This window comes from Ornithodoros turicata, chromosome 10 (genome assembly GCF_037126465.1).
Source record: "Ornithodoros turicata isolate Travis chromosome 10, ASM3712646v1, whole genome shotgun sequence".
NCBI lineage: Eukaryota > Metazoa > Arthropoda > Arachnida > Ixodida > Argasidae > Ornithodoros > Ornithodoros turicata.
This window is the reverse complement of record NC_088210.1, coordinates 35,058,146-35,085,233: the sequence shown is the minus strand read 5'-3', so window position 1 is coordinate 35,085,233 and position 27,088 is coordinate 35,058,146. Positions and strand designations below refer to the sequence as shown.

Below are 27,088 nucleotides of genomic sequence, written 5' to 3'. Positions count from 1 at the left end.
AGTAGTCAATGTTTTGCCACAATAGATGACACAATCCAAATCCCATCACCATTCGTCCATTCAATGATAGCGTTGGACCAGGAGACTTGAAACAGTTCCGTGTCATTGTATGGGTTGAGCGAGACGTGCTGAACCATAGATATCTGACGAGCGGACACCGTGAGTCGTCCGTGAAGGATGAGTCGCACTTTGTCCCACCAGGCGAGAGGAGGGCTCTTGTCAGCAGACGGGCGACTGATGCTTTCCATGGCCAAGTTAACCTGGGCGACGACAGGCTCCCAGCACGCTCCGTATGTAAGTCTCAGGCTGCCCATATCTGCGATGCAACATGGATTTATGTTTTTTTCTCTTTTCAAAAATTGGGTCCATTTCTCGCGTCTCAGCTGCATACAAGTGTGGGCGGGCACGACGCTGTTTGACAGCATTCAATGACTTGCTGACACACAAAGATATGGTGCACACATCCATGGACAATGTGGACCATTTCTCTGAGATATTCAATTGAATCACAGCCATGTCTTTCCCAGTTTCTCTATGGGTTACAAACCTAACAAGCGTATACCTGTCGTAATGTTTGGCACTCTTAGTTACAGGCGGGACAGTATACTGTCCCGCCCGTAACTTGAACATTTGAGCCTATTTTTTATTCTCAGCTTTTCTTCGTTTAATCTTCCTCGCTGATACGAGCTGTTCTCTTCTACGATCCAAAGGTCTCTTTGCAGGACCCAAACTTGTAGGAACATATGATGGAGATATGCTAGCCTATTTATAACGTACCCCACGTGAGATCATGGTAGTACTTGAGTGATGGCATGCTGCGATAAATGGTTGTGTTGCTCCAAGGCTTGCTCACTTCCACTACCGAGGATCTTATCGCTGAAATAAAACAATTTATGAAACAGTCCCTTTTGAAAAACACACAAACAGGGACACTGTACCTCTCGGGGAGGCCTCTTGCTCGGCTCCAGCCAAAATGCCCCACCAGTTCAAGTCCCGCCAGTCAACAAGCAGTAGGGGAAAATCTCGCAGCTGACACGTCATTGTTTTTAGGCTGCCGTTTAACGTACGACACCAGAGGGTAGAAAATTCTACGCCTTCCTCGGGATAGGGGCTAGAAGGATGAACAATTCCGCGATGGAACAAAATACCAAATTTCTGAGACGCTTCTCCTATTGAGAGCAAGGGACTTCATCAATCCACATAGCAAAGACAATGACATCCTGTTACAGTGTACCGCAAAACACTATTGGTCTTCTAGCCCTTGCCCCGTTCCTTGGTGTGTCAATGGCTTACAGGGGTACTAGCTTGCAATGTAGAGTGGCCTGCACTGCTTCATTGAAGGTGCATTGCCAAACCAAATCATCGGTGGAGTTATTCAAGTAGCGTCAATCGGAATGGAACAAAAGTAGTGGGTGCTACAATTACGTATGATATCGTGGGGGATCCCAAACTGTACTCCCATGATTTTAAAAATAACGAGTCACCTTTCAGGATCTAGTTGTTGAATAACCTTGACAACCTTGTCGGTGCCATGGTATGATGGGTCAGCCAGGGCTAGGATGTCCAGCTGCTCAAAAGTCCACACGACAAGATGGGTTCGCATATCAGCAGCAGAGTAAAGCTGACGTGACCTCAAGATGTAGATGTCGGCGTTCTTCTTTGTCAGACTTGCATACACTTCACTCACTTTTGCTAAGCCTGTTGCAAAAGCATTGGCTTAGTTGAAACAAGTGTTTCCATTTTAACGTACAGATGTGTCAATTAATTTCGTATAAACTTTAAGAACTAAATTAGTGGCTTTAATCGCATAATTAACACATTTTTTGAAACAAAACACGCATAGTGCCACACAAGGGTCACATTGTCAACATTCCCATTAAATATATTCATGCGAGAGTAACATATACAAACATTTGGGTGCTCTAACTGTGCAAGTCAATACGGAACCAACCTGGATGCATACGATGTGTGGTTCGAAGTCCTATTCTTTCATCCAACACTTTCTTCCGTTTGATGCTCTCATGGTACTCATCTTCCAACAGCTAATATAAATCAAGTTGTGTCACCCAACGATAGCAGATATGGTTCAACACTCATAATAATTTAGTTTTATTTAATATAACTCTAACTACACAACTTTAATATGTGTATAACATCATGTAACATAACTTTATAAAGAACAAGTATAGTTTATGATAATAAAGAAAAAGAGAAAGAAAGGGGAAGGTTACCTCATAATTGTCACGCAGCTTGACCTCAAAGGGATCGTCTCCAATTTCTACCGTTAACAGCTGAAAGCGACAGTCTCAGCTTTTAGGTATGTTAATGAGACAATTAATCAAATCACTTCACCCTATAATGCACAAACAAAAATTAAAAAGATAAGATAATTTTTTTAATATCTCACTCGAACTTTGATGGAAAAGTCGGAGGGAAGTGGAGAAGCATCAGTGAATGGCTTCTTTGTTCTTTGGTGCACCAGTTTCAGCCATTTTACGATGTTCACCAGCTGAAAACGAAGTGAGAGGGAAAACATCATTTCTTGTTCCTAGGTAAAAAAAAATGTAGATAGATAGTCACCGTAAATATGAAAGTAAATTCAAAAACAGAGCCCAATGAAAACCTTAGAAGTGCAATTAAAGAACTAATAATAGATAAAAATTTGCCAGCATTATTTAAGTGGGCAAAACTAGTAGCCCCCATAGAAACCGGCAACCAATGAAATGCGTTCAAGTTTGATTCACACGTCAAGCCTCTCTTTTAGGCTCCTCCTAATGGCCAGACTCCCTCTTTTATACGCAGCACTGTTTTCCAGCATCTTCCTCCTCCATCGTGTTCGGCAGCTACACGTTTAGCTCACAAGAAAGGTGGAGCAGAATACGTACGGAGCAATATTAACAGAATTTCTAAACTTAAAGACTGGCACGAGGGTCCAATAACGAGCCTAGTGGCATCATTAAGATCACCTGTTCACTGAATGCTTCTGCAAAGTTGTAGCCGTAAGGAAAGACTACGTGCATCTCGTCAATGGTGAGAGTCCTGGACAAAAAAGCATAAAGTAAAACACGATGTTCTGCAACAACATAATATGGAGGAATGTGACATAAGGGCAAGTGTGAGTCAACTCGCTTTTCCACACCTCAAAATCTGGGTGACAGTCTTGCCAATATTTAGTAATGTCTGCTCCTCAGTGCTGCAAAAACCATGGTGAGAAGGAGAATCTTTGTCTCCTCATCTGTGTCTTGACAGTGACACTCTTCAAACACATCAGTGTCATTGCAGAAGCAATTACGAACTACATACTTTGCCAAATAAAAGTGACCTCGATTTGCACACTTTTCCCACCATTTCTTTATTTTGATCCCTGTATAATTCTACTAAATTTTGCAGTCTTTCCAGGGTGGGAGTAATGAAAGTTCTGCTGTAACTCTTGCTGTCATTCAGATATGCAATGGGCCATGGAAAAGCATGAAACAGACCACGCAGATTTTGAGTGTGGTACTCCACTGGTAAAGATGCCACTGCTTACCACAGGTTGTTCTGTTCAAGCAACAGGTCTTTAAAAGTATTTCGACTGAAGGTCGATACCTGTCCTGCAGGAATGGTCGTATACTGCACTTGCTGCATATAGGTAAAAAATGTCAGAAACTGTAGCGCCAAATTAACGAGAATAACAACGACAAATTATTAACAGCTGCAGATGGAAACCATCCGGTCACAAACAGTATATGAGATTCAGTTACCTGGAATGTAAAGATGGGATGATGGTCAAAATAGATGGTTAACATTTCTGTGTTGGCAGATCGAGCCGTCGGATTTAAACGGACGTTTAAATCGCAGGTCGCAAACCTAACCCTGCGTCAGAAAGGGAAGCCATTTCCGGCTGAAAACTGTGCAGCAAAAGCTAGCCACAATGATCCCACGTGTAATTGAGGCTCTCACACTATATAGAGTATTTACTACAAAATATTACATTCATTTCTAGGCACGGTACAGTGTTTGGACACAGACCCTGGAGTACCGGCATGAAATATGAAATGACTGCAATGAAACCAAATTTGTTTCCGCATACATTACTGGTTTGTGGTGGTACTGGTGGTTACCGAATTTGAAAGAGCTTTCAGCCCAGTGGTGGATCCGGGTGGGATCGCCCCCACAAAACGTTGGTTTATACAATGGATTTCCCTCTCTCCCCTCCCCCTCCACGCGGTTAGACAAAGAAACCGCCCTCCCCCCAATTTGAGAGTCTGATCAACGCCACAGATACAGAAAGCCTGCGCGCTCGTCGACGTGATGTAACAATTAAAAGTCAGCAAATCAGGACCCTGTTTTCAGCGGTCGTAGCCACGAAGACAAGCCACCATCGTCTGCGAGTCGTGATTGAACGTCCCCGGGTACTAAATGGGAAAACTTGGAAATAAAAAAGGTCTCGATGTTTCTGAAAACTGGTTTTCTGGAAAGCGTCTTGCACTTTTTGTCTAAATATTTAGGTCCGCAGGTTCCTGATGAGCTGCAGTCGCAGACAAATTCTGACTTTTAATGTCCACGTAGTGAAGGAGGGAGAGGTGGTCTGATCCGCCACTGTTTCAGCCCCAGCTACAATGGCGTGCCTTGATACAGAAATGAGCAGCACAAGCAATGCCCATAGTGCTGTGAACCCTCATCTAGACACAATGACTTCCTTTGCCAGAATTTGTCTCGCGATGCTTCGCGTTACAACACAGGCATACATGTGTCTTGCCTCTACATAACAAAAAAGTGTAGGTACTGTACTGTGATGGAAGTAGGGTTGCCACCAGGCCGGTATTATACCGGCACGGCCTCTTCCTCTGCCGGTGCTTTGCTTCCTCTGCCGGTTGCCGGTAGGAAGGTGATACCGGCAGCCTTTTGCCGGTATTTGTGGCTTAAGACCTTTCATAAGGGCTTTTACGGGGTTTTTCCTTTAAAAATTCCACTACAGCTTGAATAAATCTGGAGCACAGACCCAACTCCGCAGTCACCATTCGTTTTCTTAATTTTTTTCATTATTATTATTATCATTGTTATTCATTACGTCTCGTGTTCGGAAGGTACAAGAGCAGTGATTCTGCAAAGCTGTTGGTGGTTGTGTCGAGCCAGCTAGAACGTTCCTCACCCACTTTCCCTTTCCCACAAGCATTTCCTTTTTGCCCTCTATTCCACCTCCTCTCCCTCAGCCGGTATTTCTCACTTCGAAAGGTGGCAACCCTAGATGGAAGTAACGCGTGTTATTAATCTGCATTATAAACTGCAACGAGCCACAATAAGGCTGCTATAGCCAGGATGTCACAGTACCAGGGGCCATTATGGCAGGTTTTCCCAATTTTATACTCCGATGAGAGCTCACCGGTGATCGTGGGACAAGATAAATTCAAAATCACTTTGTCCCTGAAAGCAGATGTTGTACGTAATTCTCCTCGCTGGAGGTGCTGAGGTTTCCAGCCCGACATCTTCCTCAACAGGGCCTTAAGAGAGAATGAAGGCCACAAGATCCATTTTAGAAAAACATTCACTAACGAGCCTATCCTGTCACAGCGACCACCCAGCACATACCAAAACAGCTAAACCAAGCTCAGAAAATTACCATACCAGGAAATTTCATATTGGGAAAGATCACTGATGATCCAGAAAAGTTTTGAGTCAGGCAAAGATGAAATTTTACTTTGTGACAATGATCTATTCGTGGTGAAATGTAACTAGGAGGAAGTAGCAGACATGACTTCAGTGTAGGATCATGCCAGTGAATTTTATGAAAGAACCAAAAATGGTTCATTTACAGCGTATATATAGTTATAACTGCAGAGGATAAAACGTACAACTTTATTCTGTACACAATGTTTCTCCCGATGAGGGTCCCAAATTGCTGCTGCATATTCCAGTTTTGACCTAACGAGGATCTTATACAGTGTTACGGGGGCAAGGAAGAAATTACGTTTGATGTAGCCTAAGGTTCAACTTGTGTTGTTAAAGGGTTTGCGACACTTTGTCCCAAGTTATCTCAGATAATCGTAAAAGACAGTTGCTTGCATCGATGTCAACCTGGATTAGAAGTTTTACAGCAAAAGGGAGAAATTGCCATGTAGAAAACTGGCGGTGCAAATATGGAAACCCATGCGGCTCTGACACCACAGCGGACATCTCCGTCACTAAGGAAGTGCGAGAGATGTCGCATGCTTACGACTAACAATGGGGACAACTGTAGCTCTCACATATTATATATATATATATATATATAATTTATATAAGTATCTGTTGTGTGTGTTCTATAATCTTTGCAGTGCCTTTCAACAATTCTTATTGTGAATCTTCGATATCTTCAATATCAATCACATCCCACGCTGCAGTTGTCCTGGTATGATTTGCCCTGGTATGAGTTGGGTTTGGTATGAGTTCTCCTGGTATGAGCTAGGGTTGAGCTGCTGCACGATTGAAATAAAAGGATACTCTAACCAAGACATACTGTTTGCATAAATAAAACACTTCTCGTCTCACCTATCTTTAAATTCACACACTAATAGCGTATTCCTTGCATAGGTGCACAAAATAAACTAAAACATATGTAGGTCATTGATTTCATCAGCCAAGCCAAGCAATGCTGTAGTTTGTGAAATCAAACAACTGTAGTTTGTGTTCTCCGTGATCACACCACAACACCAAGTGGTGCCAAGTTGACACCTACACATCCTGACGTGAACATGGAGTCAGGTCAGATATGGTCATTTATTCTATCTGTACAAGTAGTACAAGTGTATGTGCATGGCACTGTGAGTCTCTTTTATCTTTTCTATATTCCTCCTACACAACAAAGCATTTCAGGCGAGCATCAAAAGAAATAAGAAGCACAATGCAAGTCACGAATTTTGCAAGAATGCTCAAGTATGAGAATATTACCTTTAAGTGAAGACTTTAGGGCTTTTATCTCCTGGACAAGTGTCAGTGTTGTCATGTGGAATGTTGTATTCCAGTTCAAAGAGACCTCTTCATGAAACTGGAGCTGCACCTCCTTCAGGAGTAAAATCTTGTGTTAAGATAACTTTAGGGCGCATATGTTATTCAAAGAGCCACAATCCCGTTAATTCAACCTCTGAGAAAATCCAAGATTTGTCACGATAGCCAAGTTGGAAATAGAGGGTGTGGCTCTGAATGAGGGCTTGCTTTAACTGGCAGCGCATACTATATAGGTGCATTGGAGATGTTTCATGGCTCGCTAGGCCTTGCAGCAGGTTCACGTTCACACGATGCTGGAAGTATAAGGGGGTCATTCATATTCCAAAATATTTATTTACAGGCAAGCATCGAAACATCTCGGGGCAAAAAATAATCTCTTATACGTGCTTGCATTCATTTCTTTAGCTGCAATGTTGAACTCAACCCAATCCCGAACCCCACAAACCCAATTCGAAAATATATCGTCCGTCACCGGGCCTTTTTTATGGCTGTGTAGTCAACAGGAAGGGTCTCCATCTCCTCAAAGAAGCACGGAAGGGCTTGGGGGAAAAAAAGGTCAAGAGGAGTTGAAAATAGGATTACAAGCCCCAGGATACATATTTGCGCAAAAATGTAACAGTGCAGTGTGTAATCCTCATGAGCAAGGGAGCTTTCAATTTGGTGGGTCAAGAAAACTATTTCCATCGGCTACCGGATTGCGATGTCACACCACTCGCCCAATATAGTGGAGTGCACGGCTTCATTTTTCTTTCCTCCTTTTTGCGTTTCTACATGGCGACGCCCATCTGGCGCAGAGCTGTCGACCGTTCATCTTCTAGGAGCCACAAAATCAACCCCAATTATCGGGCAGTGCAAATTTTTAGTGGATGGCATAAATCCCTTTATTTCGAAAGCAAAATTATTTATTATTAGCGATATACTATTTCCAAAAGTGAGCAGTTCTCGTAATGTACCGTAATGGCAGAGGACACACAAAACCTTGGGAACATGATGCACCCTGAGTATGACGTGTGTGTCAAGTCCCTCATGCTAGAAGGTTTCCTCCAAGGTCACGAAAGCAGTTTACACGGCATCAACTTCCCCCCTTTGAAATTGGGACATTAAAGCGTAGGTTCTCAAACTTTTTCACCCCCGGGGGCACTTCCACGACGTTTGCAGATGCACCAGGGAACGCATTGGGGATTTCCTCTGTTTTCCATAAAGCCATACTGAAGATATCTTCTGCAGTGCCAACGCTGGCCTGGCTCACGTACTTGTAACCCCCGAGTCCCGGTGGCGTGACGGGGTGCAAGAGAGGGGCAACATGCAGAACATAGGAAAGCTGCCCCTGTGTTCTGTGGAACACAGTTTGAGAAGCTATGCACTAAATGAGTCCACGCTGCTTCCTATGTTTTGATGGAGAGAATCAGAAAACAGCATCGCACGAAAGCCTTCTTCTGGACTTAATTTTGTGGCCTTATCAGGGTAGAATTAATGCGAGTCTTCTACTTCTCCAATTCTCGCAATGAGTACCATATTTACGTACCTTCTGATTGTCCTTGTAGTTGAGACGAGCATTCTTGACGTACACGGCTCCGAGTCTCACATCCGAGGCAGCCACGCAGGTATAGTGCTGCGCAAATTGCAGAATAGATGTCGAAGTCAACGTGTGTCAGCACATTTAAAGGGACAGTATGGAGCTGCAAGCCGATCTTCAGATTAGAATTGTATTAAACTGTAAATTATAATTAGGGTTTCTCATTTTCGGGGATTCTGTTTTTTTTAGGTATTCCGAGGTAAAGTGAAGATAGGTGACAAAAAGAAATTATCCTGTATTCTCACAATGTTATCAGCTAATTCACTGATTCACTGAATCACCGCAGTTTCGTTTTGCGCTCATTTTTTGCCGCGTTTCGGGATGTCCCAAAAATTGTAATCCCCGAAAACGAGAAACCTAAGTTATATAATTAGAGCCTGGATGTTTAGGCAAGAAAAAATATTGGCTTTAGGCACCTATCGAAGGCAGAAAAAAATTAATAAATAAACTGGTGGGACAGGCGTATGATTTTTGCATTTGTGTCACGAAACAAATGATGCAGTAAGGAACCACTGACTGGTCCTTTCACCCCAAAGGTTGTCATTTATAAGCAGTTTTACGCGATGTGCCTTTGCCATTTTCATTTCAAATTAATGTCAGTCTGAAGTCAGTGTGGTGAAGAAAGCAAGTTGGCTGAAAATGCTGGCACATTAGTACAGTTACAGATATTAGTGACCAACTGACCTGCCCACTGGGAGTGACTATCGACACAGCACATCCATCCACATTGACGTCAGTTCTGTCACTGCCATAGTCCAAGTTTAAACTGTCGACACGCACGGCTAGTCCCGTGTTCAGCGACGTGATGCCAAACACATCAGTGTCGCTCATGTTGAGATGCAGAGATAGTGCGCGAGCGGTACCACCTTGAGCAGCAGTAGCCTTTCGAGGCTTGAGCCTATACTTGGCCAGAAGGTCAGCCAACTGGGAGTTGATCTCCCAGTGAACGCTGCATAACATGCACTGGATACGAATATCGTGTGCTGTGAGACTAACCTGCAAAGATAGAAAAATAGATAAAGAAATCAACAATGAGGTTTGTGCACTGAGAGTTGAAAGACGGGCACGTTGCTACGCGTCCATATTCCAAAAGGGGAGAGCACAAAACACAGCAGATCACACAGAGCTTGTCCGTGTCGTCTGCTGTGTTTTGCGCTCTCCCCTTTTAAAATATGAGGCTCCCGTCTCTCTCGTGCATGCACTTGGCTTTGAGTGGACAGACCAGACTTTACAGTACTAGACGGACTGAACCTGAACTGAACCTGCTTTTCATCATCAGCTTTCATTTTCATTCCTCTTGTGTGAAAAATTTCCAGAATATCGTTTTAAGATATCGTTAATTAATTTAGAGGACATACCGTATTTACTCGTATAACTAATGCGCCGCCAACTTGGGTGCTCAAATGTTTTAGCATCACCCACGGCACCATCCCATGGCCACTGTAGGGAGAGCCAGCAGTAGTTGTCCTCGTGTAGTTAACGCACACGCTCTATGGCGCAATATTTTTTGTTTGTTAAAAAAGTGCGCTAATTATGCGAGTAAATAAGGCGGTACATGGAAAAAAAATGCTAGAAAAAATACATTGTCGTAATTTTCGTAGATTGCTTCTTTTGTTTGTTTGTACACTCGTTCGGAGCAGTGGACAGTTTATGGAACCAAAATTGTTATCCTAAACGCTAACCGCAGTTTCGATTTAATTATTTACGTTACAATTCATTATATTTCGAGCTCTCTGCGACTACTCAACAATGTTAACTCTCAGAATAATGTAGTGATGTCAATGATACGATCGTACAGCCAAGTTTTGCGAAGTAGCGGCAAGAATTGGGTTCCTACTGGTCCTGTACAGAATGAATAATCATTTTGATGGCAGAGTTGCAGACATCCACTCACTTTGAGCAACATCATCCCTGCTGAGAGCGGGACATTCCAAAAGTGGAAGCGTTTGAGTTGCTGGACTTTGGCTAGCTCACAAGTTCCCATCGTGCACCATACTGTCTCCAGCATCAGTTCAGAACTGACGAAAGAAAAATCCTTCGGTCAGCTGCATTAATAGAGTAACTAAATGCCTGAGTGAAGCTTAAGAATCGTTACCTGATGTCCATATCACCAATGCCTCCTACAACAAAGAAAAAGAAGAAAGCTACATTCAAAGATAGGCAGCATAACTATGACGAGCTCCAGGAATCATGAGCATGACCTACTATATTGGCAGAACAATCACTCACATGTAATGTAAGTGATCGTATACTGTGAGGCGACATACTCCACGTTCTGTAGGGTAGGACCGTGAATAATTTTGACCACGGGAGTTCCCTTAACGTGCACCACAAATTGTAAGGAATTGCAAAAGCTTATCTCCACTTCCGGAGAGGTAAAAAAATATATGTAGCTCAGAAAATACGTTGACCAGTTGACAGTACGGGGCAGTTGACTGAGACTTGCCGTCACCGGTGTCTCGTGCGTCACAGTCGCGTGCTTTGCTTGCCAAAAGAACGAACGTAGCAACAAACTCCGAAAGGAACAATTTTATCCACGTGAATTGCAGTAATTGGTCGCACAATTCAAGTGTGCTACGATGAGGATACACGTGCCGCATTTTTATAACACCGTCCTTTCTTCTAGTTGATAGGAGCAACACTGAACCAAATTTTTTTGGGTGCAGGTGACAATTATGCCAGCTATCGCTTTACTCCCCATAGTGCTGTCCGGACCTGCCGTCCGGCTCCCCCTTAGGGAAGGCGCCCGAGGCGGCTGCCCCTCTCGAACCCCCTCGAAACGGCTCTGGTTTGAACATCCTATTGGACGCAGGAGCAGCCCCATACTGAACACAGAGAGATCCTTAAAACACACTTTCACGATTCATATGAAAAGGACATCTTTTTCGCACCTTCGTGGCATCCCATTCCTGCATCAGCTGTGAAGCGTGCGTGAACAAGGCCCACACTAAATTGACCACAGTCCAATGTCTTGGCAGAGCCAGACACGTCTTCCAGTTCTGCCGTGGCATGCACTACTAAAGGGAGCAGCCACTGGGAGATGCTGAGAGTAAAAATGTGAAACAGTCAGGACTCCAAATATGCTAAAGGTGTTCTCGAAAGATTTTCATTCCAAAACAGTTTCGTCGTTGTTGTAAAACCAGATGAACTGTGCACTTTAACCACAGTCAAAATCCCACGCAGCAACATAGCGTAATTCACGATAATAATTAAGTAATGATAGTCAGATAAATTCTGCTCCCTGCTTTGCATGGTGAATGAAGACGAGCACTGTAATGGGATACAATTGTTTTGCGATGCTTTACATGTGTCTCATTTCTAAGGTGACTTAGGATGAGATGTCCTCACCCCTTTGTTGGGGACTTTGAAGGTTGCTGGCTATCCCTAGAGGGAAGAAGTCGGAGCCAATAGTCTTCCTCGCAGTATGCGATGTGGAATGATGTCAAACGCATGTTGACATCAGCATGTTTCTCTTGCAACTGTAGAAGAAGCAATATACTACACTGTATGAGAAAATGCTGCACGCATGCGGTATGTGTGCCGTCACTCCTCATACTCACTGTGTGCCAGTTACTGAAAAAAATGCATCAAATTTAATTCAAACATTTATCTTATCTCAGCCCACACTATTTGAGTGGCCGGTCAAATTTGATGGACCTACTATTATGATCCTATGGAGAAATGTGTAAAGCAAACGGGACACTACATATGAAATTCATGGATCCCTGGATGAAAACCACTGGTCTAGGCAATACAACTTATTGTATTGAAAGTCTCGCACCTGAAACGCCTGCAAAAGGTTGCAGTAGGTAGCAGCAACAGACTATCTGTTACCAGTATAAAAACAGGCTTGACTGACCAATACTGATACAGTATAGAGCAGACTGATAGTAGACCTATATTCCTGTCACAAAGGAAATTGAATGCAATTTCCAGCTAATTATATTCACACTGAATGCCATTCGTTCGTGCTGCATTGAAGTAAAAAGTGAAAAAAAAAAAGAAAGAAAAAGAGTCATTTGCAAATGATTAGGACTGCATTATACTGAAGCATATGCATAAATTTCTTATTCAGTTATGTCTCATCTTAAGAACAGCATGAAGCGAAATTTTGAGCGTGAACTGCTCATGATGGTATACAGGTTTAAAGCGAGCTCGAGAAATAAATATGGGTAATATGAAACTCAGGTGCTCAAGTAAACTGGAAAAAGATGGTTCTTTGCAAACTGAGTCCCTTTTTAATATGGAAAGTAAACAAACTCGTCGAACACATATATCGGCTGATAACTCTTAATTTGTGTTTTTTCTTATTATTACTTACTACTATTTGACGCTGCAGTGTTTTGGAGCATCTGCAGAGTATGTAGTTTGTGCCAGAGCAAAAGCGAATGAGTTACCCAAACTCATTTGGTAAGCAATTGTCATTTTGTGTTCCTGCATGGCATTGAACGAATTGCATTCAGTGAATGTCATTCTCTGGAAATGACATTCAATTTCCCATGTGACAAGGGTACTAGGACCCTTTACCTTGCATTTGAAATCAGCGACGTTGAGAGCCAAAACCTTGGAATGGTCACTGGTCACAGCCATATTCCCAAGGCTCAGGGACAAACTACAGAGGTCCCCCTTGAGAAGTTCCCCTGATATGCTCTGCATCTCCAGGCACAGGCCTCTGTTTAGAAAAAGTAAAGCCCATTAAGTCTCATGCCAGCAAGAATGAGAGATCTATGACAAACCTCTGCCAGTTTTCCCTCAAGACTTTTATCGTCGACGACTCTATCGTAATGGATGCCTTCTGAAAAGAAACGTCTCGAGGAGCGTTAACTTAAAGGAGCACCTAGGAGGTTAAAAAAAAGGAGGTTCAAAACCCTGCTTCATTCATGAAACTGAGAGAAGCCACGCAAAATATTTTCCTCACTGCATGATTTATTTACAAAAGCACCCTGAAGACCCAGTCATGAATGGTGACCCTGTTGGCCACAGGCAGTGCTACATGCGGCATACTCTTACACGTCAACATCACTCATATACTTACTACACTTCCTCTGAAGGAGTTCAATGATATCTGTCTAGTGCTAGAGCTCAGCTACGACCATCGTCCGGCTCAAGACAAAAAAAATATGCACTGTGCTTTGGCAGTTGTTTTAAAATGATTACATAGAATGGTACACGTTAAGCGTGAGCCAATGCTTGCTCAACGATTTCTGAGTTGTTGGATATCTTCTGCATGAAGCATGAGGCCTGAGGCAAATGCCTGTCATGGACCTGTCCTACAATCAATACGCATGGTTTACAGGACTCTCAGCAATCGCTCCAAAAAGGTTACTAAGTCCTCGTAAATTAATTAGCAATATTTCAGAACAATGCGCCGGAAAATTCTCAGCCAAGATGAACCAAAAACAAGAGCTGATTTGTGAGTACAACATGCTCGTTAATGCGTGAAGATTACAGTACCTCTGGGCAGATGTCCAGCAATGACTGCAATTTATTCTGTGAGGTGCTGTCAGCATGTTCACTTTCTTTGTTAACCAGATGTGCCAGCTCCAAATCTTGTGATGGACGTCTGAATGCCCCTTTCGGCACAAATGACTCCAGTAACTTTTCAGCTGAAAAGCCTGAAATGTAGGGCAACAATTTATGTCTGCACCATGACTATAGCTTGCAAATACAAATATATGCACCATGAATACAAAAAGAAGAGACCCAAATTTTGTTCCGTTAATTAATTAAGCCCTACCTACCTACTTTAAGACCTACTTTCTCCACTTAAATATAAGCCAATTTTGTGTAGCCAATCAACATCCTGCTCCTGTAGTACTTGGGGGGGACATCGTTTATGTGACAATGAATATGGTAGCACTTGCGTGTTCTTTGCGGAACATGATTATGAACTGCTATCCTTGTTCCATGTCAACAATAAACAATACTAAATAGATAAACGGAGTAAAAGAAGATTACCATCGTACAGCGTTACTTCCGGCTGACGGATACACAGGGTGATGGCCTGAAAGACACCATAAAGTCTGCAGAAACTTCAGGATAATCTCCACAAAAGTAACAACAAAACACAACAAAAATAACTCACATGCACGTGTCTGATGTTCTTAGACGAGAGAGTTACACTGCTTTCAACATTCACAGACACATTAGCTAGACAGGAATCATTTGTGTCCTGCAAGGATTACAACAGCGTGCCCGACATTACAACCGGGCTTGGCACTCTCAAGGACAAGCCTCACACCTGCGGATGTTGAAAGATGCGAACAACAGCTGAGGTTACATTCAAGCTTGCCCGGCATCTTAAAGGAGGAAAAGGGCATGTAAGTACCTCAGGATAACAATACTGAATGGTGAAAATGCTCAAGTGAAACTTGTTCTATTCCCTTAGTCAACTAAAACAAAGTGATGTTTAAGGTGCACCTTCCATGCATTGAGCCTCGGCACATTTAAAGTGACAGACCGCACCCAAAGAAACAGCAGACACAGTATTTTGTACTATTAACGTTTGCATTTAGAATTAGACCCTCGTGTGATTCAGGCACGGGTGAAATCAGTTTCTGGTGTTCCTCTGAAATGTAAGAAGAGTTTTCTATTTTCTAACCTAATAGTCCGCTCTTTCACATTATATTGCCCAATTTTACAGCTGCTGAAATAAAACCTCCACCTCAACACCATATGCACTGCCAAGCACCGAAGCCACCCAGAGAACCACTTAATCTTGATCACACAATGCTGTGACATTGTCCAAGCTGCATCAGTTCACGTCACTGTAAAATCGAAATCAAATTCTAGACGTGTTTTTCTCGTTCGTCCCAAAACTAGCTGGTTCTATTGAATGAAACTTTGCACCTACAAGTAACTGACATCCCCGAGTGAATCTTATGTGACCGGGCCCTTAACTACAGTGTGTCATGATAGATTACTGGCAGGTGTGTAGCTCTATTACTTGCTTCCTTGTGCAAGAAAATGCAATGCCAACTCCTGCGCAGTCGTGTGGAGAAGACAGTCCAAGGAGGGAGAGCCCAGCTGCATGACGCTCACGTTGAAGATGTGAATCGAGGCACCCTGAAAGAATTATTCTACGTCATTTTCGAAGGTTCACACATTTTTATAAACGTTACGTAAAATGAATTTTATCAATTCCTAGATAATAATTATGAACAGCATTGAAGATTTTCCACAATACGAACAATGAAAGATTGTGCGACAGACTTTACATTCCTGGCATTTCCTTCTTCTCATCATGTCACGTGCTACCCTCACACGTGCACAACGCAGAAACATGTCCACATTCGTTTATAATGCTTTATGCAAATCTTTTACTGTTTTGCAGGACCTCGACCGCAAACGCAGGAAAAACACGATGCTCAAGTTCAAGATGCCAACCAGTTAATTACACTTGTTCGCATCGTATCACACAAACATCAAAGGTGTTTCCCCGAGGTGCAATGAACATTAAATTTTTTTACATCTTTGCGCGCAATAGAGCGTGTTACCTTAACAATCGATGTCAGCCGGCGCGACAGCTGGATCCTCTTAGGGGCGACAGAGACATATTTGTCAGGAGGAACCTTGTGCATGGGATTGCTTTCAAGGAGCTTGCTTAGGTGAACTTGGAGTCGAACGTCCCCCAGGCATACCACCAGGAAGGAACTAAGAAGTACGATGAACCTCAGTGAGGGCTCCGTTTATCCCCATTTTGACCAAAAATATGTCACGCCACCAGTACTGTTCTACAGTGTAGTACCGTAAAAAGTTGTGCCATGCGCAGTGGCCATTGCAAGAGCGATGGTGTCGCTTTGATGATTTGCATTTTCATAACCCCATTAATTTCAAATTGGTGTGAATTGCCCGAAGCAAAGGTGGTAGGCAAATGAACAGATCTTCTTATGAAACCACAGCTCATACGCACTTGTCTGCTGCTGTTCGTCATGCTTTCACAGACTTTTGTCTTTCCCCTCAAACTTCTGGCTGATTTGAAATAAAACGCCCTAATGTATCATCTTTGTGGTAACACTGCTGTATCTTCTACACGTAGCAGAGTGACTCAATGCTTATAGGTCACTACATTGGCACTATGCTGGCATTAATTTCGGTCAAGAGACAGAAAAATAAAGAACATGTAGGGTGTATTGAACTGTCTCACCAGTATCTTTTGCAGAATAAGTTACTGGAGAGCCATATCTTCTCGACTTCCTGAAAAACGAGAATGGTTGTCATTTCCACGCAAGCGTGTTGATGTTCTAACCCAATAGTGTAATCATATTTGTGTTATGAAGCTGCGCAATTACCAAAGTGGTGCCATCTGAAAGTTGCAGGTAGAGCCCTTGAACAGTGAAGAAACCAATGCTTCCAATTTTAAGCTTGAGGCCGTATCGAATTCGTAGATGTCTCGACAAATACCACGAAAGGAATCTGAAACCATCAATGTGCTGATATGACTGATGGATTTCTCATAGATGAATGTTCCAAAGCTCCAGATGCATTAGAAAGTGTGTGTCACTATGCCTTACATCTGTGGCTGTTATCTCCGAGAGGTGTGAACTAATTATCTGGGGCAACATATCAAGTAAGCCGACATAATCGTTTCACTCTGTCAAATCAGATAGCATAACAGCTGTTGGTCCACACTCCAGTGTACGTAATGTCTTGCGAGTGTATATCCTCTCACAGGCCCCGATTCTAATGCTATAAAAACATGGCGAGCAAGACTATAAATTCCGGAATGATGCTCCATCAATTTTTTTCCCTCCTTTGGATGTTGCTAGCTGTGTGCTGCCATTTCTTGCTTTCTCGAGGTTCCCAGTGAATTTTGAAACAAAAATTCGAGGGTCTTTCACGGAAATTTTAAGGCTCGGTCATCATTTTGTTTGGGATGTAAAACACAGTTTATAACCAGGGCGTCAATATTTCACAAAAATATTTATAGGCACCAAGTATCACACGAGAGAATACACGCAGGGACTGCACAACTGTGATCCGTACAAAAATGTGACTGACCATTCCTAAATGTTAAAGATCATGTGACAGAAAGAAAAACTGATTAATATAACGAAGGATTAATATCATTTCTTGATGCTGAACCCTATTGCAAAGAGCGCTAACTCCTGTGGTTTCGAAACTATAGTTCTAACTCTCGATAATCGGAGTTCGCACTAGAAGCTCCATGAGAACAAGAAAAAGATGCAAAATCGAGGGTTTTCAAGGACTGTGAAACTGGCATTTTCAAATTCCAGTGTACTCAAGGATCAGTGGGAACGATGTTTCTGACAAATTCACTTTATGCAAGTGTAGGTGCACGTCCGTTATGACACTGGAATTGTGTAGTGAGCAATACAAAGCCCTCTCCTCAAAAATAAGACCCAATCGGAAACTGAAACAGGACCAAGTAGAACTTCACAGATACCGGCCAATGTAGTGCGCACAAAAGATCACGACTTTACGCGCAGAAAAAGAAAATATCTGAACGTACCGGGAGCCTATAGTCAGCAGTGCGCATATAAATATAACTATTAAACTACAAGCGCTAATAACTGTAGTAATATGCATTTTTTTTCCTCTACCCGTCTCCGAGACTCACAACCTTAACGTCGGCACAGGGGGCCGCCATATTAATGTAGTCGACCTGAAACCACGTGACTTGCCACATGACCATTGTCATCCAATCACTGTTTCTGTCACTTAGCGCGTTGTTGTTTCCTATCCGCCATCTTCTGTCGCCATCTTCTGATGGATTTTTATTGAGATCGGGATTTTTCCTAAATTCATGGATTTAGAGACCACCTAGAATCAACCCTTGGTCCCAAGGACGCTCAGTGCGATGGAGTCAGCATGACGCATCCGAATTTAGTGACGAATGGTGCAAGTCTTGAGGACTGTCACACAAATTTCTTTGCATTGGTGAGTACATGCTTTTTCTCAACGGTATCCCACTGAGCATTTTGCCTTTTCGGTTATGTTAGGCTTATTTTACTCATCTCCAGTGTTTATAGACAGCAAGGATATACATTATTCCCTCGGACTCCCACCAGAATAGCCTTTAATGCATTTGTGATGGTTTAAAGTGAGCAGATTTGGGCCGCGGTTAGCCTCAAATGAGGACATGGGTCACCCATTGTAACGAGCAGAAAACCTAGGTCATACTGTTCACTTTTCCGCCAAAGCTAATGTGTTGGCGGCCTTTTTAGTGTTGGATGATATTTTTGAACGTGGGTAGTGTCTTTCGTAATTGTGTGTCAGTGAGAAGCTTATTTGGCTTCGTACCGAACGGCCTAGCCACGTCGCCGTGCTTTATTCCAGTCGTGAGGGTTTCATGAGTGGACGTGATCTCATCAATCGCGTTCCTTGTCCTTTCAAACATGTCGAGGGGGCGCCACGGCGGTGTTTGACCGCGGTGATCGTTTTGAACGGGAGCTGTTCACACACAGACGCCTTTTTCGTCAGATTGTCAGCCCCCCAGTTGGTGTGTGTGTGAACGCGGAAGGTTTTCCGCCTCCGTGACCCGATTAAGTTGGCATGTGTAAAAAAGGTGGCAAGTCTATCTCGACAGATTTCCGTGGCCATTTGTGACGTGCAGTATAGCGTGGATCGTACGGAACCGGGCGGTGTTTTTGTCCGTAGCCTTGTGGGGAAGGACGAGATCTGGATGTTGTCGGGGGAAAGGGCATTTTTCTTGGTTTTTGCCAGAGGGGGAGACCGAAAGGTGTGCTTCCCTTTCCACATCGGTGCCGCCGAGGTTTTCTCCGCTTTTTTTCTTTCCACCGCCATTCTGGAAGAAATAGCTTCTTTGACAGTGTTGTTCCGGTGACGACGAATAGCATACCTGCCGATTGCTTAGCAGAGTCTGTCTAGTTCAGTGTTCGCGGGAGGAACCAGATCATAATGCGTTTGCTAAGCTTGATCAAACTGCTAACAAGCTTACCTCTAAAGTGCCCTTTTCAGCTGTCCACTAAGGTTATGCAATAAACTTGAAGAGCAAACAGAAGCATGACACATTGCCAATAGAGCTCACTTTAAGCTCTCATCAGCATCTCGAGAAAACCACGCTTTAGTAATAGGAATGCACAGTTTTATATTAACTGTATACCCACAGACTACACTGTTAGCATTGGACTCAATGTAAATAAGCGTGCAAAAACATTCGTTATGAAAAGACAGCAGATATATCACTCGATGCATTTATGATATTAAACAGTAGTGAGAGACTCATAATGTACAAGTGCAAACGAAGAAACAAGGACATGCATTTGTGTCCTTGTTTCTTCGTTTGCACTTGTACATCATGAATCTAAAGTGCCAATGAGCCCGAGTCTCTCGCAATTTTGTTAACAGTGAGAGGATCGTGATGCACTTAGACTGCCATTACGTGAAAGCATTCGAAATATTTGAATCTAAAATCTCTTCCATGAGCAGTGTTGTTAGAAACAGGTGTCACATTGCCGTTTCAACGTGTGTGCCTTAAACAGTTTCATGTCATGGGCAATTTCGAGGCTACGTTCGCAAGGGCCAGTTTTTTAGACCAACAACCCTCACAGCCAGCTTTATGTTGGTGGTCCTGTTCAGAAACTCTGCATTCCTGTCCACTTTCTTTGTCAATGTGCGCAGTTAAAATAGAGTAACGAATGGTAGGAAGTCGCTGAAAGGTTAACCAGCTGTAGGACTCAAACGTCAGTTTCCATCGTAAAACAGAGTAAAGTTTGTTGTATTTTATGGCAGATCTCGTTCCTTACCCGTTAGTACAGCGTTGAGAAGTGACAGGATAAAAGATAAAAGAACATTTTGGTCTGGAGCTCAGTGTAGTATCCGTACATGGATTTCTCTGCTAGTCACTGCACAGTCGGTTTGGTACGCAAGAATCCTGCCACTGCTCGTCAAGTCTGTGATAACTGACCAGGATACTCAGAGAAAGTAATGTCAACAGCCGTTTCGGAAATAAGAATTGAGTGCAGTCTGGTTGGTGTCTTTTACCAATAATGTCAATAATTGTCTTTTGTCAATAATTTAGCATCCAGGTTAGGTAATGCCAGTTGAGGAGCGCTCCGTAGATTCTGGCTAGATCCACGGAAACTGGCCAACACAGTGGGTTATCCATTTTTTCGTCAAGCACACTTACGGGGGAATATTGCCTGTGAACATAAAAAGTCTGCTTTGTAGCTGTATTATAGCCAGTGTGGCATCAAAAATATTGACAACTTGTAGTTTGCCAGCCTCTACAAAAGGGCAATGTGTTTGTAGTTGCCCCATAAAAGCAGCCAGTAAGTAGTCACAGAGAGGTTAGGTAGTCGAGCCAAGGAATGTTTTTTTTATTATGATTGTTATATTTGTATGTTTAGGTCATTCATAGGGTTGTTCGCTATCTGTATATTTCATTTTCAACTTAACCGCGTTGAAGATAGATCATAAGCCAGAAGACATGATAAAATTAAGGGACACTGGGTTAACGTAACAAAGTCACAACTTTACTATGACGTTTCGACACCCATACAGGCATCATCAGACAAGACAAAACTCATTTTTGTTTGTCCTGTCTGATGATGATGCCCTTATGGGTGTCGAAACGTCATAGTAAAGTTGTTACTTTGTTACGTCAAGCCAGTGTCTCTTAATTTCATTTTCAACTGAAAAATGCACCTACAAGGTCTCATTATTTTAAAAATTGCTTCTCAACTGATTCACAGTAGATGCACCTGTTTAAGCTACTGATTTTGTATTAGTATCCTAACTAGGTAAGCAGCATTTTTCATGTTATATAAATCCGTCTAATTATGTAATGGAACATTATAGTTGCATTTTCAGTGTTATTTAAGTTGATAGTAAATAATAAACAATAAAATGAAAAGTTATAGACTGATAAACAGATTATTATATTGGCACCAGGATATTGGATATATATTGGATTGTCAAAGCTTCTGAACATAGATATTTAATCATTCTGCTACAGTTTTGCCTTTGGGAGAAGTAAACAAAGATCGTTGTAGCTGTTTTAGAAAATTACAAAAACATTTGTAACTTTAACAATGGTAGAATAACAAGGTAACTTATATTGGTCAGTCATCCACGAAATTTTTGTTAAATCCCATCTGGTAAAGTCCTATCATAATTGAAGATCTGCTGTATTAGTGAAATAAGTCCAGTCGCTAAATATACAGAGGAGAAATTCTCTTAGTGAGCGAGTGGAGAACAAGAATTAGCGCAGTGGTATGACAACAAATATTGCATTCAAACTTTTCTGATCTGTTATCTGTATGAACTTGACATGGGCTACTTTTCTGGTAGCCGCCATCATAGATTCAGTCACCCTTGCAGAATAAATTGAAGTTATTATACCTTTATTATTTATTATTGTTAGTTATTATTATTTACCTGAAGAAGTGCATCCTACTGCACGAAAGTCTAGTTTTTTTTTCTATATAAAATAGCCGTCTTCTTTTTTTTTTATTTTGAATGAAAGTTATGTAGAATATTTGATGCATAATGTGAAACCCTGAGACTAGGGAACACGAAGGGACAGGCACAACACCAAGTCTTGTGTTTGAGACTTGGTTTTCTTGGTTTGAGACTTTGTGTTGTCTGTCCCTTCGTGTTCCCTAGTCTCGGAGTTTTACATTATACATCAACTTCACCAGTTCGCTTGCTTCTTGGCGATCTTTTCATTGGAACATATGTTCAAAGGAATATGTGTGAGACATTTTTAAGACTGAAGAAGTACCTAAATTGTATTTTGACATAGAAGAATTTTGCAGAAAGGCCAATCCGAGCAAAGGACCTGACTTTGGCAGTTTCAAAATTTGACCGATGAAAATATCTCGTATAGCTGCCATTACATGCATTTCGAGCTGCCTATGCAGCAACACCAAAGGCAAATGGATCTGATACGACCATCTTTCCATGTTGGCATAAAAAAATTGACCCTTTTCCATGATGATGAGGTTGTAAATAGAACGTGTGCGAACGAATAGAATATGTGCGTGCAGCGTATTTGCTCAAGAATGCAATGGTAAACACGATCAAGTTGTAGCAATTTATTGACACTGTGTATTCAATGGCACCCTCATTTCTTCATTGGGTGGAAAATGGCCAAGTGCAAGAGGCACACAGCGTGCGTACTAAAATATTGTTTCATTTTTTCCCCAAAAGGCGGATTACAAAATTACAATCAGAGCAAACCATCCAAAGTCTGCTAATTTTAAACAATGTGGCTTCCTTTTGCCTGACTGACATTAAAAAATGATCGTCACTTTCGTCTCTGTGAAGAAAATAACCAAGGCGTGATTTGTTATCTGATCATAAAAATGGCAGCACCGAATGTCATCGTTCCTGCTAAGATTTCTGCCTGCTTTCCCGTGACGTCATTTTGACATCACGCCTCCCACCGTTTCTGCGCCTAGAGAAGTGTCTTGGCGCTCAACGGAGCGCACCCGTTTCTTACTAGCGCATTATCTCGATACTTCTGTTGGGAGCGCATTTTAACACGAGCTCGATCTACTTCTGAAATGGAGCGTAACAGCAACTCACGAACAAACGTCATCTGCTATCGCTTGACTTATTGCCATCAATGTGATCTAGAAATATCGTCTGCTCTTTGAAGCTCGATTGGTGTCGTCTGCGTGTGCTGTGACGTACTCCCGGTGTCTCACCGTCATCGAAGAGAAAACGCATAATAAGACCTCGTTTTCCAGCATTACATGTTGACAGTAAGATGTAATGCACCCTAATTTACTGCGCTTTTGGAGTGCAAAATAAAAGACGCTCTGGCTCAGCCGTTCTTGTTTTGTGAAACAGTTGTGGAGAGCGAGAAAACCTCTCCTATTTCATTTCAGCTTGTCACAATCTGTTCGCAGCTTGACCGCCATGCGCGCAACAACACGAGCTTTATCTCTGGGATGGTCGTCTGTTTTGGCACGCGTTCAATAAGAGGAGATGCAACGGAGAAATAGTTCGCACTGTTTACGGCTGCTTGCGACACCCGCTGACTGGAGTTGGTGCGTGATTGTCAGGTCGCCATAATGGTCGGCCAGCTATGCCGATCAACGATTTTTTAAATGCCGATGGCGTCGAAAACGTCATTTTTTAAACGAGGCGGGAAAGACTCCTTCAGCAATAGAACTGTCTCGTTTTCATTACCCTGCTCGTTCGAAGGGATTTCAGAAAATATGATCATATTTTGCACCAAAAGTGTCCTGAACGACACTTGTTGTGCTAACCGAATGGTCTGGGGTTCAGTTGAAAGGAGGCACGCAGCAATTAAAAATTCTCTGGACCTCATCTGACATTTTTGTTTCTTCCTGCGTAGTTTCCGCCATAGAACGAGAACGTCGTCGATAAGCAGGAACTAAAAAATCGCGCAGCCCAAACGAGCGGCACTTGAATCGAGAATATGACTCAGACGAAGCTCCACGTTGATGGGATAACAGTAGAGAATGAAAGCAGACGACACACACAACGCGATAGCTGGACGATACTTTACAAAAACTTGCCCGCCGGAACGAGAAATTTGACTGAAGAAAAGGGGATCTGATGCCTATCATAGATGGTGGTGCACTGGGCTCCAGAGGTCGGCACTTGCGACTCCGGCTCACACATCTCCAGCTCAGGTCCATCCATGTTTGCTCACTCCTGCCCCACTCATCTCTCCGTTTGCTCACTCATGCTGTGCTCATTCACCACATTGAGCATGAACGGTCATGTTCATGAGTGTGGGTTTTGCCAAGTAAGCAGTTGGACATATTCGTCGAGAATGCCACGTTCCTCCGTGTAGCCCTTTTGCCTTCTGGAACTGTTCCAGATATCTCTCGCGATGGTTAGGATGGTACTCGTCCGGCTGATCTGCATAGCGCTCACCTCTTCGTTTGCTCACTCATGCTCAGTTCATCCGCCACATTGAGCATGAGAGAAAGTTTTGCCGAGGTATACTGGCACTACTAGTTCTGCCCTTCCAGCCAATTTTTCCCCGTTGATGGTGACAATAAGAAAGGCTTTGCTTTCTCGGTCGTATTCCTCTAGCCAGTATTTTATCGCTACACCGTTGCCACCAACCCCCCACCGTATGGCTTGCCTCGATCACTGTTGTTCCCACGCTGCGTGCCATCGGAGGATGGCTTAATGGCGGCTGGGTCGACCACTACCGGATTTTTAAAAGCTTTTTTTTGCCAGTCCAGGTGATCCCTTGCTCACGGGATACTTTTCGCGATGCCACGCTTTTGTGTGGGTGTCTTTCGCTCTCTCTATCCTTCGCGGAGTGCTACGGTGCTACGACGAAAAGGGGACAGCAGAAAGGGTATTGTCCGACACGAAGGCGACAACCGCTCCGTGAAGCGGAAGAGGCCATAATTTCGCGTGAAAGAAGGAACATTCTAAAACAAGACGGAAAAGGGAGGAACAAAGGAGAAACAACCCAGCTTGGAGTTGATCCCGCAGCAACATTCCCGATAAATTGTCCGTCATCATAGGTTGCGGGAATAGTTGATATTATGACAGCTATTTTGACGAATGTTCACGGGACGCTCTTTCGACGCTCGCTTTTTTAATGTGATACGCGGAAAAATACAGTACGGTTGTGTGCAACGAGCGGGCTTTTTCCTTGGGCGGGCCCTGACGTCAGAATGACACGAAGGTCGTGCGGTACTCTTGCCCTACCTGCACGTCGGCTCACATGGCTGGTCCTGACGTCACCCGTGTACGCCGCTGCTAATAGATGTCGTTGTCATGATTCTTCCAAGCTGAAGGTTCCTCGCCGTCGTGCTAGTACCCACATTCACGGCAACTCTCTCTCCCTACGGACAAATACTACTCAAGAGTCATATATGTAATGTAATAAATGTGCGCCATCTTTTGTTTGTAGCGGGTGTCTTGGAATCCCTTTATTCTACATTTTCTTCGTCTCACTACCGCTTTCATCCGTGTATAATCTTGCACCTACTCGCATAGATAGCGAGTCATCTAAATGAAACAAACAGAGGAAAAGCATTCACTCTCACCGATGATGTGGCCAGAGTGAACGCAGAGGCAAACGAATAAATCGGGCCATGATCCTAAGACGTCCTAATTGTACATCGAGTCTCTACAATTTACGTCAGTACCGAAATAATGCGGTGGTCGTAAAAGTCAGATGGGCAGTTGTTTGCATCGTTTTCAGAGAAAATTAAGATGTTTCATATTCGTCATCTTTCATCAGACAGCTGTGGACCTTTTTCTGTGGCACTGCTTTCCAAGTCTTTACGTCAACAGAAAGATATGCACTACAAATGCAATTATTGTTTTCAGTACGTAACATTTCTTTCCAGCTGCAGGTCTGGAATGAGGTTGAAAATATCCCAGACTCGATGGCTGACCGTCTTTTTCCTGTCTATTTGGGTCAGCCGGAATGTCAGTCATGGTCAAGCTCTCCTTGTCTTCCGGGGAATGCTTCCACCATGTGGTAGCCGTATCACAAACTTTATCTCTACATAATATTTCCAGTCATCTTGCGCTGCGCCAGACGGGAAAGTCGTTTACATCCAATGTGTCTGTCAATTTTTTAACACAAATTTTTAATGCGTATGCAGGGAAAGGTAACGGAGTCTTTTTTGTATCTGTTACCGCCTCCGTTCTGGTCCATATTTGTTTCCGTTGCCACCATTGTTGGTTTCGTTTCAGTTTCGGGTTTCGGTACCCCCCCCCCCCCCTTAAACTTACCCCCCCCCCTCAAAACTTACATATTAAAATACTTGTCCATATATATTCTGAAATATAATTTGGAGACTCGGGGGATATATTTATTCAAAGGTGTATGGTATGCAGTTTCGTTGACTATCATGGTTTTCACGAATGTTGGTCACGCTTGCGACTTGCAAGTGACCATGACCGAAATGAACTATGCTTCCTCTGTTTACTGCATATTATTTACTTATATGTTCCACTTTGATAGTTGATTTTAGCTTTACTTCCTCAGTTAATTTTAGTTCACTTCATTCAGCTTCATTTCGTAAATGTATCTAGATGATACGGTATTCGGGTACTGCAGTGGCCGATTCCCTGTGTGTATGTATACACATAGCGTAATCTGTGCTGGGCTTTCGAAAAACTGCACTATGAACTACCCGCAGCCAATCGCAGACGTCGTGAATGGATACGTTTTTCGGACGGGAGCGAACATACCGCAAGAAATTTATGGTGAACGACGACCTTCTACGTGAAAAGCTTTTGAAAATGGTCGTCGATGGCGGAGTTTAAATAAGAGCTCTGAGGTGACGCGGGTTCCAATCTCGGCACCAGCTGTGCTGTCTGAGCTTTTCCAGAAAAATATGTCGGCACAGTACACATACTCCTTCCTGCTGTCCTCTCTCCATCTGTACGCCGCTCATACCCACAGATGTTTCGCGGAGCTAACGCGCCATTTAAAAAAATAAAAATAAAATAAAAACGTTCGGAACCCAAAAAGGGTTACCTAATCGCCCTGGACTATCTTGTGAGAAATCATCTGAAACATTTTGAGCCCCTCGGCCAAATGCCGTCTGATGCCGTTCTCAAATAAATGTCGGGATTGTTTCTTCTCTGAATTTCTTGGTC

The 27,088-nt window shown here is 43.0% G+C and overlaps 2 protein-coding genes across 2 annotated transcripts in view; one reads left to right on the top strand and one right to left on the bottom strand.

The window, feature by feature from the left end:
* LOC135370026 (protein hobbit-like) overlaps positions 1 to 18,143 on the bottom strand; it is a 32,794-nt gene extending 14,651 nt beyond the window's left edge. Inside the window, exons 1-29 of the mRNA XM_064603693.1 lie at positions 18,015 to 18,143; positions 16,834 to 16,957; positions 16,689 to 16,738; positions 16,039 to 16,195; positions 15,489 to 15,607; positions 14,784 to 14,841; positions 14,628 to 14,714; positions 14,501 to 14,546; positions 13,997 to 14,157; positions 13,279 to 13,337; positions 13,070 to 13,214; positions 11,891 to 12,021; positions 11,434 to 11,585; positions 10,638 to 10,662; positions 10,437 to 10,560; positions 9,227 to 9,538; positions 8,492 to 8,578; positions 6,910 to 7,021; positions 5,366 to 5,483; positions 3,744 to 3,855; positions 3,530 to 3,621; positions 2,967 to 3,039; positions 2,408 to 2,509; positions 2,232 to 2,291; positions 1,952 to 2,042; positions 1,485 to 1,698; positions 939 to 1,111; positions 778 to 876; positions 50 to 316 (exon numbers count right to left, since the gene is read on the bottom strand). Coding sequence (XP_064459763.1) covers positions 50 to 316; positions 778 to 876; positions 939 to 1,111; positions 1,485 to 1,698; positions 1,952 to 2,042; positions 2,232 to 2,291; positions 2,408 to 2,509; positions 2,967 to 3,039; positions 3,530 to 3,621; positions 3,744 to 3,855; positions 5,366 to 5,483; positions 6,910 to 7,021; positions 8,492 to 8,578; positions 9,227 to 9,538; positions 10,437 to 10,560; positions 10,638 to 10,662; positions 11,434 to 11,585; positions 11,891 to 12,021; positions 13,070 to 13,214; positions 13,279 to 13,337; positions 13,997 to 14,157; positions 14,501 to 14,546; positions 14,628 to 14,714; positions 14,784 to 14,841; positions 15,489 to 15,607; positions 16,039 to 16,195; positions 16,689 to 16,738; positions 16,834 to 16,957; positions 18,015 to 18,091 — 3,427 coding nt within the window. The 5' untranslated portion in view covers positions 18,092 to 18,143. The remainder of the gene's footprint in view (positions 1 to 49; positions 317 to 777; positions 877 to 938; positions 1,112 to 1,484; positions 1,699 to 1,951; positions 2,043 to 2,231; positions 2,292 to 2,407; positions 2,510 to 2,966; positions 3,040 to 3,529; positions 3,622 to 3,743; positions 3,856 to 5,365; positions 5,484 to 6,909; positions 7,022 to 8,491; positions 8,579 to 9,226; positions 9,539 to 10,436; positions 10,561 to 10,637; positions 10,663 to 11,433; positions 11,586 to 11,890; positions 12,022 to 13,069; positions 13,215 to 13,278; positions 13,338 to 13,996; positions 14,158 to 14,500; positions 14,547 to 14,627; positions 14,715 to 14,783; positions 14,842 to 15,488; positions 15,608 to 16,038; positions 16,196 to 16,688; positions 16,739 to 16,833; positions 16,958 to 18,014) is intronic.
* A 96-nt stretch (positions 18,144 to 18,239) lies between these two features.
* Positions 18,240 to 27,088, top strand: part of LOC135370025 (mediator of RNA polymerase II transcription subunit 13-like) — a 41,183-nt gene continuing 32,334 nt past the window's right edge. The window contains exon 1 of the mRNA XM_064603692.1: positions 18,240 to 18,442. Within this exon, the coding sequence (XP_064459762.1) occupies positions 18,374 to 18,442 (69 nt within the window). The 5' untranslated portion in view covers positions 18,240 to 18,373. The remainder of the gene's footprint in view (positions 18,443 to 27,088) is intronic.